Genomic DNA, 12,331 nt, shown 5'->3' with positions numbered 1-12,331 from the left:
TCCTGAAGCGTGGTTCCGCCCACCGAGCGGATCAAGTTTGAATGAACAACAGCAGTCTTGCTCCGGAGCTGCTAGTTGCATTTGCAGTAATTATTAAAAGTGTGTATCGTATCGCGGGCGCGCACATCGAGGATGGACATGAAGAAAAGAATTCATCTAGAGTTGCGGAACCGCACTCCGTCAGATGTAAGTCGGCCTCCCAGCTCGCTGTGATGCCTCACTCACGCTCTGTTAATGGAGAATATTCCGTGTGATGGTCTTGGCGTAAAGAGGGGGGATACAAAGTTTCTTCCAAGTTAAAAGAGGATGGAGACGTCGGGTCACATTGTTGTTAGGGGTCGGCAGGTGCTGCGGATCCGCGCGGCTCGAACTTTTCTTTGCGGGTTTGGATGAGCAGTTTGAGAATGCAGCTTTTTTTTGTGTGTGCCAGCGGTATAAACAAGGCAAGCAAAGCATGAGAAGCCATATTTGTAACTTTTGATGTTCGAACGCGCCCCTTTTTCCTTTTAAACCCTCCGTGTGTTTGTTGTGTCCGCTGCTCGCGTCGCGTTTACCTGGATATTGTTGTTTTGTTTTTGTTTTTTTACGCCGTGCGCTTGGCGCGTTAAAGGATGTGGAGACGGCAAAGTCATGCAATTTGTCAATGATGCATAAAGATCAAAGCCTCGAAATATTCCAGCCACATCCTGCAACCCCGTGCAGCTGGAGTGGGGGGTTTTTATTCGTGCAGGAAGGGACGCTGGAGAGCCCGCAGCCTCCGACGGGGAGCCACGGTGCGCACAGATGGCTGAAAGAAAGCGCTGTTTAGTGTGGACCGTTAGCAGCCACACGGCCGGGGCGACGACACGCAGGGAGGACACACACATACACACACACACACCCGCGCCCCTTTTAACCGTCTTCACCGTTTCATCGGGACCCACTCGTGTCGTTTTTTTGTTGTTGTTGTTGTTGTTGACTGGAGAGATCCAGCCGCGATGAACACAAACCGCCGCTGTTGCTCTAGTTTTCCCCGAGAACTAGGACAAGCCGCCATTTTACAGAGAAACAAAGGCAACTGGAAACACAGCGAAATCCCCTCCATTCGACACAAACCTCGGATGATCGATCATACCTTTTCTTATTAATAGCAGCATATACGCGCCATCAGTCCAAATCGGCGACTGTTTAAGCACGAGCAACAATGAAACGTTTGCCTGGCAGCTATCTAATCTGCTTTAGCGGCCCCTCCTACTCACAAATGACCCTGTGCACGACTCGTAGGTCTGTTTGGCTCCGACTTGTTTTGACTAATGTGCATCTGCGCCGCTCACACTCGTCTGTTTTTACAGCAACATAAACACCTGCAGCCGCCGCACATTGTCTGTTTGCACTGAAACATCTAAATGTGATCTTTACGTAATGGAAGGAGAGCATCGCGATATCTACAGGCGTGAACTGTGCTGCTGACCACTGGATTATAATGGACAGTATTATTTAAATATATATATATATAGTTCTATGGTCCTCACTGCTGATTGGTTGAGTCACATTCAAGGCCGAGGTTAATATATCGGATAACAGCACACCTGTGACCGCGCATCACACTGTTTAACCAGCCAGAGCCAGCTCTCACACTGTAAACTGTCAATGTGGCCCCCACCCAGTGTTCAGGGACTGCTGGGGACTATTTTTTTTATCATGTTGGACAGCGTTTGTGTTCTCTGTTATCAGCAATGCACGGCTGGAAGGAGCAGCTCCTTTTACTGATGTGACAAAATAATAAGAATGATCATAATAAAAGCAGTGATCTAAGTTTCACTTTTAAATGTGATAAACTACTATTTCATTAGAATTATCTTGGCTCCTGGAGCTCACTGTGCACCGTCTGTGTACAGAAGTATTAATGACACCAGCAGGCTCGTCTGGTCTCGCTTGGGACCACACCCGATGGGCACATATGTTCTGCATTATCCTTTGCCAGTCCAACTCATTGGTCGCTGGTCTCCACTGCTGTATTGGCTGAAAAGGCATCAACGGGTCAGGCTGCAAACGCAGACCAACCAGCGGCTGTTGGCTCAGTGCACCATGGCTGTTGGGAGTCCGTCTAGTAACTGTTGAACAACCTGAACGTCAATGTGCACCGAACAATGTTTGTGGCCAGTTTTGTTAGATTTTATGTAGTGCTGGTGTAAATGTGGGTGCATTTAATGCTGAGAATTTACATGAAAATGCACACATTTCGACCAAATAAGGTTACTGACTGACTGCACTTTTAATACGGTGCACAGAGACCCCACCCTGATGGCCGCATTTTAAAAAAATGTTGTGTTTTTGTGTTTAGGTTTTTTGAGTTTGTCAAATGCTGACCAGCTGTATTTGTCTGTTTGACAGGTCAAAGAACTTGTGCTAGACAACTGTCGCTCAAATGAAGGGAAGATTGAGGGTCTAACGGACGAATTTGAGGAGCTGGAGTTTCTAAGCACAATCAATGTTGGTCTGACGACAGTTGCCCACTTGCCGAAGCTAAAGAAACTCAAAAAGGTGGGTGTTTTTTTTTTTTTGAAAACACGAATTAAGTCTGTAATATCGGGCTTGTGTGCAGGTGTTTATTTTGGTTCACTGATCCACAGCTTGAACTCAGCGATAACAGGATCTCAGGAGGGCTGGAAGTTCTGGCAGAGAAGTGCCCCAACCTCACACATCTCAACCTCAGTGGCAACAAGATTAAAGACCTCAGCACAATAGAACCCCTGGTGAGTCCAAAACATCACACAGATGTGCAGGTGGTGGTGTGAAACTCAAACTTATTAATCAAACTGTGTTGTTCTGCTGACAGAAAGAGTTGGGCACCCTGAAAAGTCTAGATCTGTTTAACTGTGAAGTGACAAACCTGAACGAGTACAGAGACAACGTATTCAAGCTATTACCCCAGCTCACGTACCTGGATGGGTACGACAAAGACGACAAGGAAGCACCAGATTCCGACGCTGAGGTTTACGCAGAGGGCCTGGATGATGATGAGGAGGATGAAGATGGTAAACTTGAGGCTACATGTAATAATACATAACAATAATAAGATGTTGCGGTTGAGAAATTTCGCTAAAAATTAAGCATCCACTGTTTTCAGATGTAGACGAGGAGGAGTATGATGAAGATACAGCTCCAGGAGATGAGGAAGAGGAGGAAGGAGAGGAAGATGAAGAGGAGAATGAAGAAGAGGAAGAGGAGGACCTCAGTGGAGAGGTGGGAATGGAAGCAAATTGCATAGGATTAGTGCTCTGTCACTGGTAAATTTACGTGATACTAACTTTGCCTTGTTATTAAAGGAGGAAGAGGAGGAAGATCTGAATGACAGAGAGGTTGACGACGAGGATGATGAAGGTGAGCAAAATTCCATACTGCATGTATCCAGTTTATTTGTCAATTTCTCATGCGTAAACGTGCCCTATGGCTCTATATGCACGCTACCATCTCTAAATTAATGAATGTACGTATATTAATTTTTATTGGCTGAATTATAATCTTATATATATATAATCTTATTATATATATATATATAAAACCTTAATGAGACCTCCCTAATATGGACGTAACAATCTGTGGACTGATGCTAGCTCCCGAGCGCACGGTCTTTTCACGCTCCAACAGATTTATAGCTAGCTAAGCTCAGCTTGTCTGCAAGCTAACCTTAAGCAGAGCATTGCTCTGGTGCTCTTCGGTGTTTATTTCAGCATGGCTATAAGCCGGTTTCATGCCTTAGACAAACATGTACAGCACAGTGACACTGCAAACAGCTGGTTATTACTTGCTGTTAAATTGATGCTCATTCGTGCAGCAACACGGCTGCAGCACACTTAACCCTCGTAGACCCTTCAGGACCAAACGTGTTCTTTTTCTTTTTTTTATTATTTTCAAAGAAACCGCATGACAATGTATGAAAACCAAGTCCGGATTTAGGTTTTATAATGTTTTACAAAATTCAATGATCACCTCTATTGTAAGGTGTATAGTATAGGAGATAACCTATAGTGTCACACCTGTTACCCTAGGATATTTTTTGCACCCATTGACTTCCATTATAAACACAAATGTTTGATATCATTTAATCCTGACATATTTTAATGCTTTGCCAATGTATACCTGAACACATGCCATCAAAAAAATATTGGTGCAATGACCCCTTTTAACCACCAGTTGGAGGCAGAGAATATTCATGTAAGTTTCAATAGTTTGCACGGCACGGTATTTAAGTATACCGGAGTAAAATGGAGTGGAGGGCGTTTGACGGTATCAAATTTTGGATACCGCCCAACCCCAGTATAGATGTCGCACTCTTGTGTGCGACAGATACGTCTGGAGCCTTATCTGGCTGGTCATTCCTCTAGCAGTAAGGATGGAGGGAAGGTTGTCGGTGCAAGAGGCAGTTGCTGCCGTTTTACGTTTGGATGCAAGTGAGGAGGAGGCCACAAGTACGGAGTACTCTGATAGCCAGCAATCTCACACTGATTACGTGCCAGGCCAGGAGGACAGAGGAGACACAGAGGAGGAGATGGAAATGGAGGGGAAGATGGAGATGGAGGCTGAGGATGAAAGCTCTATGTGGAGGTCGAAACACGGGGTGATGTGGTCCCCCACCAACGAATCGAGTCGGCCATACGTTCCTCCTCGAATGCTGAACCCAGGGCCGACTCTTTTCGCAGCCGCCAGGATCAGCAGCCCTGAGACTGCATTCAACCTTTTTTTCCCTGAGGACATCATAGAGATGCTGCTTAGTTTTACCAACGCACAGGGAAGGAGATTGGTGTCGACATGGAGGGAAGTTTGTGAGGAGGAACTCCGTGCTTATCTGGGGCTGCTGATCCTGGCTGGCGTCTACAGGTCGCAGCATGAGGCCACGGGGAGCCTGTGGCATCCAGAGAGGGGCCGGCCTATCTTCGCAGCTGCGATGTCAAAGAAGCGGTTCCTCCAAATAAACCTGGCCCTCAGGTTTGATGATAAGGAGTCCCGAACAGAACGCTACATTAGGGATAAACTGGCTCCCATCAGGGATCTCTGGAGCAAATGGGCCACCCACATCACCATGTTATTCAATCCAGGTAGGGACATATGCGTGGATGAACCCTTTTAGGGGCCGCTGTTCATTCAAGCAATATATACCCTCCAAACCCGCAAAGTACGGGTTGAAAATCTGGGCGCTGTGTGATGTCCAGACCTCCTATGCCTGGAGGATGGACGTCTACACAGGGAGGTCGGGCACAGTGCCCAGAGAAATCAATCAGGGGATGCAGGTGGTTCTGCAGCTCACAGATGGGCTAGAGGGGTACACCGTAACAACTGACAATTTTTTCACCTCCTTCCCTCTGGCTGCGGAGCTGCAGAAAAAGAAGATGGCTCTGGTCGGGACAGTCCGTCGCAACAAGCCCCTGCAGCTGCTCAAAATCCACAGGAGAGAGGTGCTCTCCTCCTGCTTTGGGTTCCAGATGAACAGCATGGTGGTGAGCTACATACCTAAGAAGGGAAAGAATGTGCTGCTTCTCAGCACCCAACATCGGGATCCAATTGTCCAGGATAGTGGGGAAAAACCCCCCAGATCATCCTGGACTACAACTGATGCAAAGGGGCTGTGGACCACCTTGACCAGGTGAGCGCAATTATGCATAAATTATTTTCCCATTTATTTACTTATATATTATGATTATTGATTGTAAAATAGCATGGACAAGACCAGTTTGGAAGAGATTGACCAAAAAAGTTTTGAGAAGTCTTAAAAGTTATCAAGAATAAATAACATTGTCACGATCATTTCATGAGATGTAAATGAAAATATTTTATTGCAACTTTATGGGCAACAGCGTAATGAGAAGAATGTGTGGAAATATTTTCAAACTGATGTTTGAAACTTTTGTTTGTTTGCAGGTCTGTGGCACATCCTGCCTTTGGATGACGCGCAGGTGGCCCATGTGCCTGTTTTATCATATCATGGACGTCTCCTACTACAATGCATATGTGTTGTTCACCTCGGTGGACCCTAAGTGGAGCAGCGCCAAGCGCTTTAGGCGCCGCGTCTTTCTAGAGGAGTTGGGAACCCTGCATTGCTGGGAGTTGGCCCAGCAATGCAGGGTAGGACGCGGTTGCTTCGTGGACCTGCCGCCAGACTAGTCCTTCAGGCAAGGACCCAGGTCCAGAGTCTGGAGGAGGAGCCAGAGCAGGGTCCTTCTATGCAGCGCGCGCAGTGCTATGGCTGCACAAAGACCAGGAAAGTCTGGAATCAGTGCGATGGGTGTGGCGCACATGCGTGCAAAGCACACTCCAAAGTTGGGTGTGAACCTTGTTTCCAGAAAGAATAAAAAATGGCTATATCTGTGATTAAGTCTGATGTTATTTGAAAGATTTGATGCAGTGAAAGTGAAAAAAAAAATTCTATATAACATTTTTTTGCACTTTATGAATGGTACATTTTTTGTCTGGTGTGAACAGGTGTGAGTTTTTTTAATAATCTCTCATTACTCCAATAATAATAATGCATTAAAACCAATATTGTTATCAATAATTGACATAGTCAAGACCATATGGCCGCATACCAGGTAACTCAATTTAGACCTCAAGTTTTGAAAATATTGCATATTTAACGTTTTGCGCGTCAAAGAAATCATGTTTTTATTACAAAAAGAGTATAAAAACATAAAAAATATTAACAAACTTTATAGCTATGGTTAGGTCTGAAGTTGCTGAGAAGATTTGATGCAGTGAAAGTGAAAAATATTTCTATATAACATTTGCATTGCACTTTACAGTGTACATTTTTTGTCTTGAGGTAACAGGTGTGAAACCATATAAGGGTCTACGAGGGTTAATGGCCACAGGTGTCGCTATTTACAAAGTGCTGTTTGCTGGTTAATGTGTGAATGTTGTTGGTAATGATGATGCATGTTGCCTACAAAAGTAAAATGACAGCTGGATTTAAATTTTTTTTATTTTACGGTATTTCATATAAACGTTTATAGCAGGATGTGATCTGTCCTGTGCAGGCCTGATGGAATTAAAAACCCACCTGCTCACTGCGCAGCGGCAGCAAAGTGTTTTATTTTTGGTCTTTTTTGTTTAAGTACTTTCTGGAGCTTTTTCTATCAGTAGTTGTATTTTTCTCCAGCTGCTCCTATTTTTTTCATTATGATGAACACTACAGAGAACTGGGTCAGAGAAACGATTTTGGACTTTGTCTTCTATATGAAAATGACTGTTCTTATAACACCTGATGTTGATGGAGGTATTTTTTTTTTTTACTCCTTTCTTTGCAGAAGAGGAACGAGGTCAGAAGAGGAAAAGGGAACTGGATGAAGAAGGAGAGGAGGATGAAGATGATTGAGAATCCTCTTTAAGCTAAGTTGTGAACTGTTTTAAACTTGTATCTCCCAGTCACTTCCCAACAAACCCATGTAATTTCCCCCAGTTTGATATTGCAGTAGGACTGTTTTTTTGTTTGTTTGTTTGTTTGTTTTGGGTTTTTGTTATTGGCCAGTCAGGTAGACGGGGTTCCCTGGAGGAAAATTAAAAAAAAATGTTAAATTTCTGTACCTTTGATGCTCCCGTGTTCCGGTCTTTTTTCGGTCCACTTTTAACTGCTTCGTGGACACCATTTTTGTAATATCAAATATTAGCGAAGATAAACCTTTTTGAGAAATGTTTTTGTTTTCTCACCGTTTGTGTAAGACCAGTTTCTGATGTATTTTAAGACCTCCCCCTTCAAAAGAAAAGACAAAAATAAAAAAAAAGAGTGCATGTCTAATACATTTTAAAGTCAAATACTGGAATTTCATGTACGGCTGCCCTCTACTCGTCTTAATTATTATTATTTTATTTTTTTTTGCATTTGGTTTTTTAAATGTAAGTTATGTGTTTGTAGTGTCACCAGTATGCCAATACTCTCTGCTGTCCTGGTGTGAAACTTATGTCTGAACATGCACAGTGTGACCCCTCACAGGGCATATTTTTAAATCATAGCAAAAAAAAAAAAAAAATGTCTGCCCTTGTCAAAGCTGCTCCTCCTCCTCCTCTTCCTCCTTCAACCCCTCTCAGCTTTGATAGTTCGGAAATTACGTGTTCTTGTAAATAATGACCAAATCTATTTTTTTGTATTCTCTTTGATGATGGCAGACATTAAACAGACAACTGAGGTGAAACGCTGAATTGTAATAAGATATTAAATATGTATGCTGCTTTATCTAAACGACGCAGTGTGAAATTTCTTGAATTTGAACAGAACTTTGTATGCATACTCTCACCGTAGAGGATAAACATCAGAACTCATCTTTTTTTCTTTCCATGTTCTGTTTCTGTGACACGCAGGTGGCAATGTTTGACATGTGTGATGGTAGTGTAGAGAAGTACCCGATATAAAACGGAGGTTATGATGGCATCTTTTGTGCATTGAAAATTTATTTCAAACAGTCAGTTGTTTGGACTTTTTTCTCCAGCATACACGATGGTCAAATTGGCCAACCTCAGATCTGATTTTTCACTCTGTTAAATCCACTGTCATCAGCCAAATTATGTTGCTTTTTACCCCCCTGTTCCCATTCACTTCAATAAATCCCTTTTATATATGTGTTTTTGAAGTTTGTGGTCCTTGTGCAGCAACACATGAAAAACAAAGTGTGCACAGTATTCCAGGTGTTCATTTTTAGTTCTTCACATGGGGAAAAAAACAACAAAACAAAACAATCCAGGATGCTTTTTTCTGTTATCTTAAATATAAACCTACAAACTAAGCACATGTAAGTGCCAAATAAACTTGCAAGTTCAGACATGGTCTGTCAAAAGATCAATACTACCGAAATATACAACATAAGTTGCAGTCATTTTAAAAGACAAGAGCATCTCTACCTTGTTATATTTTAGCAGACTTAAGCCCTCAGTTCACCTACATGATAGGCCCTGACGAAGCCCTGACACAGCACAGCTTCCTGCCTCTCCCTGCTGCTCATCAGATCCTGTCTCTACTTTCACTGTAGCCTTTTCTTTTTCCTGCAAGAAACACACGCATTAATGTGTCGCTGCTCCAAATCTGCAAACATTTCATATGCTTTCTGAGCCTGTAAAGCTTTAGGACCCTTCTACTTACAAACTCTATTCTTGCTATGCATGTAGTGGATTCTTCATTTGTCCTTCTCTCAGGCCTCCCAGCAGAATCAGTTCTAAGACGAGTGGCCTGGATTAAAAGATGGAAGTGAAATAACTTCAGATGGCAGACACAGTTCAACGTACTGCAAATAAAACAGAGCTGTGATGAAACAACAGAAATGTTTCCAGGGGACCCCCACAAAGTGACGAACCAGCCTAGGAGAGAGTGTTTTTCTGTGCTTAATTTTGACATCCTGGTCCTGTTATTTCACAACATTCTGCCTGTTATTGTCTGAGCTGGGTTCATTCGTTTTTAGGGTCCTCTGTAAAAACATGTCTGCTGTTGTTCGATATATGTGTAGCCCATTGTTGTGTTTATTTCCATTATTTGTTAAGTGCATGAATAATGTGTCTATTTGCATTGCGTTGAAGTCTCTTGGCCAGCATACAGTCTTTCTTTTTTGTAGTGTGGCCATTTATCTTTAAGAGGGTTAAAAAAAAAAAAAAAAAAAAAAAAAAAAAATGTTTGATGTTAAAACAAAGGCATTTAAACTGCAACTTATCCTATAGTGAGTCTGGTACAAGTGAAGAAGAGGCAGGTGACCTGACGTCTTCAGATTATTACACATCTACAGGCAAACACGTCTCAGTTTTACTAATACACGTAGCTAAAATGTAAAAGGATGGTTATCATTACAGTCTGTATTGTTAGGAATAGGCAAGATTATAGCATCATAACTTATCTTAAGTTATGCTGTTGAGTCAAAGAACTAATACCATGTAAGGTGCGGTTTCACACACACACACCATGTCAACATTCAGCAGAAATCTATCAAGCATCACAATCATTACTTGCGCAGCCACATCGTACAAAAAAAAATATGGGATTAACAAATATACATGTTATTGGCTAAAAAGGTAAGATGTGACAAATAAATAGAAGCAAATATACATTACCCCACCACACCCTCCAGATTAGCCCTAAAAACCAGCAACAAACCAGCAAAGCTTCCCTTGAGACTATATTTGATGAAGTCCACCACTCTCCTTTGCTGCTCTCCAATTATTTAAATACGGAATAAAAATACTTGTAGAACCCACCACTGCTTAGGGGAAGCTCTGCGTTAAGTGTTTTACAGCTAAGATTTGTACAGTGAGAAAATTGGATATGGGATAAACAGGTTTGTGGAAAAAAACGTCAGGTGCAGAACTACTTCATGTCTGCCATTTTGAGATGATGTCGCAGCTCACTGCAAACTGGGTCTGCAGCAGGGTATAAGGCCTTAGGGAAGGAAAAGAAGAGCCAGTTATAATGATAAGTCTTTTTCATCCTCCAGTTTTGCTTTGCAGAAATATGGTGCGGTTAGAGCGGGAGGATGAGTCTGGGGGCTTTTTTTTTTGCATGGTGATCAAGGCATTGTCACATGGACAACAGGGCAGGCATAGTGAGAGAATACAGAGGCGGTGTGGCTGAAAATAATCATAACAGAGTGCACTCGGTCAATAATATTCATTTATAAAAACAGAAAATACCAAAATTGACTGGATCTCAAATTTCCCCTATCATTAAATCCCTGAACTGTCTCGCCTCCATCACTTTTGATATTTGTCACTATTACAATATTGCAGTAATTGCATCAGTTAAGACATTATCCATCATTATCCATATTATTGGGTGCAGCAGGGATGGAGTTATAAGATGATATATCAAAAAAATCAGGGCTGGAGGGCTCAGAAGCTCGTTGGAGGTCAGAATCACAGGGGGCAAAGGAAGCAGCTTTGCCAGTCCAGGAGGTGCAGAGGTCAGACGTTGTTGGGGCTAACGTTCTTCAAGTTGTTGAGCTCAAGCTCCAGCTGGCGTATTCGCACATCCTTGGTAGTCAGCTCGTCCTTCAGCCGCCGCAGCTCCTCCTGCTGCCTGAAGAACATCCGCAGGAGCTATGTAAAGAAACAAAAACAGAGACATTTGTAAAACAACACAGGATCATCTGTAAAAAGGAGCATTTCACCCCAAACCTGGAATCTGCGGCTCCAAAGTAAAACAGAAATGACACTGGATCCTCCTCCATTTCCTCCAAGTTTCTAAATGTGGTTGCAGACGTGTGTTAACAACACTTCAGTGCTTTGGTTCTTCACCTACCTCGTTCTCTGTCCTGGGTGGAACGTTCTCCAGCAGGTCGATCCCGTTCACAACCACACTCTTCTTCTCCTTCACCGGGGCCTTGAACACTAACTGGTTTGGCCGGGTGTAAGTGTCCTTCAGGGACATCAACACTGGGTCTGTTTGAACCACAGAGCGAGAGCACTTTTCAGTGAGCATGTGAAAACCGACACAAAGCACAAAGAGGCTTATGTCCTCCACAGATCACAACATGGAATCTATTATAGCTGCTTGTGAGCATTGAATGCTTTTCACAAGGCCTTTGTAGAATGGAGACGATGAATCCGCCTCCATCTCCAAGATGCAATGTCCACTTGGATGATGTCATTTAGAGACTTTATAAAAATGCAAATCAGAGCACAGTATCTGTGGGTTTTTAACCATGCTGGGTTAATAGCATGATCCAGGATTTGATTATATATATATATATATATTCTCAGAAAGTGTTACCAGTCCAGCCAGTGTGTTGTTTACCTCTGTCAATGCCACTGAGCCACTCACTGGCAGACAGGGCAGGTTCTGTTCCAGCTGTCATGGGGTAGATGTCCTCCTGGTATGTGTCTGACTGTAAACACATATTTTTCAGATGCCTTCAGTACATATTCTTACTTGATTTGATTTGATACAGTTGATTTTTTGAATGTCTGGGTAAAAAAAATTTATGTAAGGAGCCTTACATAACGCTTTACTGTCAGTTGAGTCTTTACCACTTTTTCAGAATTCATTTGCTGGGCTCTTCTTTTTGTTTTCCACCCACCCAAGAGATGTTAATCAGGCAAACACTGAAACATTCTGTAACTCACTAAGCCCTCAGATAAGTGTAATGTACTGCAATATATGACTGATCTATTTTTGCTCACCCTCCTTGGCACAATCATGGAAATGGGCTCAATCAAGCCCTTCAGGGTGACTAGTTTGTAGAAGCGGAACACCTCACAGGCTGCGACATCCAGCCCGTGCTTTGGCATCACACCTGCACACGAGAACAGAAGCATGCAGTGACACAGCTAGACGTTGTGTTCCCAGAATTCATAGCTCATCAAAGAAAATCAGTCGTACTGAGGCTGA

General features: G+C 42.9%; 2 protein-coding genes across 4 annotated transcripts in view; one reads left to right on the top strand and one right to left on the bottom strand.

Annotated features, from left to right (window-relative positions):
* On the top strand, positions 1 to 8,012 carry anp32a (acidic (leucine-rich) nuclear phosphoprotein 32 family, member A). Its single transcript, XM_028401413.1, has 7 exons — positions 1 to 186; positions 2,374 to 2,523; positions 2,613 to 2,735; positions 2,819 to 3,017; positions 3,110 to 3,225; positions 3,309 to 3,363; positions 7,281 to 8,012. The coding sequence occupies exons 1-7, from the start codon at positions 133 to 135 to the stop codon at positions 7,346 to 7,348; spliced, it is 765 nt and encodes a 254-aa protein (XP_028257214.1). The 5' UTR covers positions 1 to 132; the 3' UTR covers positions 7,349 to 8,012.
* Positions 8,013 to 8,567: 555 nt separating this feature from the next.
* Positions 8,568 to 12,331, bottom strand: part of coro2ba (coronin, actin binding protein, 2Ba) — a 30,406-nt gene continuing 26,642 nt past the window's right edge. For 2 of the 3 annotated variants that reach the window (XM_028401409.1, XM_028401410.1), the window contains 4 exons: positions 12,124 to 12,236; positions 11,738 to 11,828; positions 11,243 to 11,382; positions 8,568 to 11,040 (listed from right to left, as the gene is read on the bottom strand). In XM_028401409.1, coding sequence (XP_028257210.1) covers positions 10,906 to 11,040; positions 11,243 to 11,382; positions 11,738 to 11,828; positions 12,124 to 12,236 — 479 coding nt within the window. In that variant the 3' untranslated portion in view covers positions 8,568 to 10,905. The remainder of the gene's footprint in view (positions 11,041 to 11,242; positions 11,383 to 11,737; positions 11,829 to 12,123; positions 12,237 to 12,331) is intronic. The other variant, XR_003670337.1, reaches the window with a different exon arrangement.

Source organism: Parambassis ranga, chromosome 3, assembly GCF_900634625.1.
Source record: "Parambassis ranga chromosome 3, fParRan2.1, whole genome shotgun sequence".
Lineage (NCBI taxonomy): Eukaryota > Metazoa > Chordata > Actinopteri > Ambassidae > Parambassis > Parambassis ranga.
This window is presented reverse-complemented; position numbering and strand designations above follow the sequence as displayed.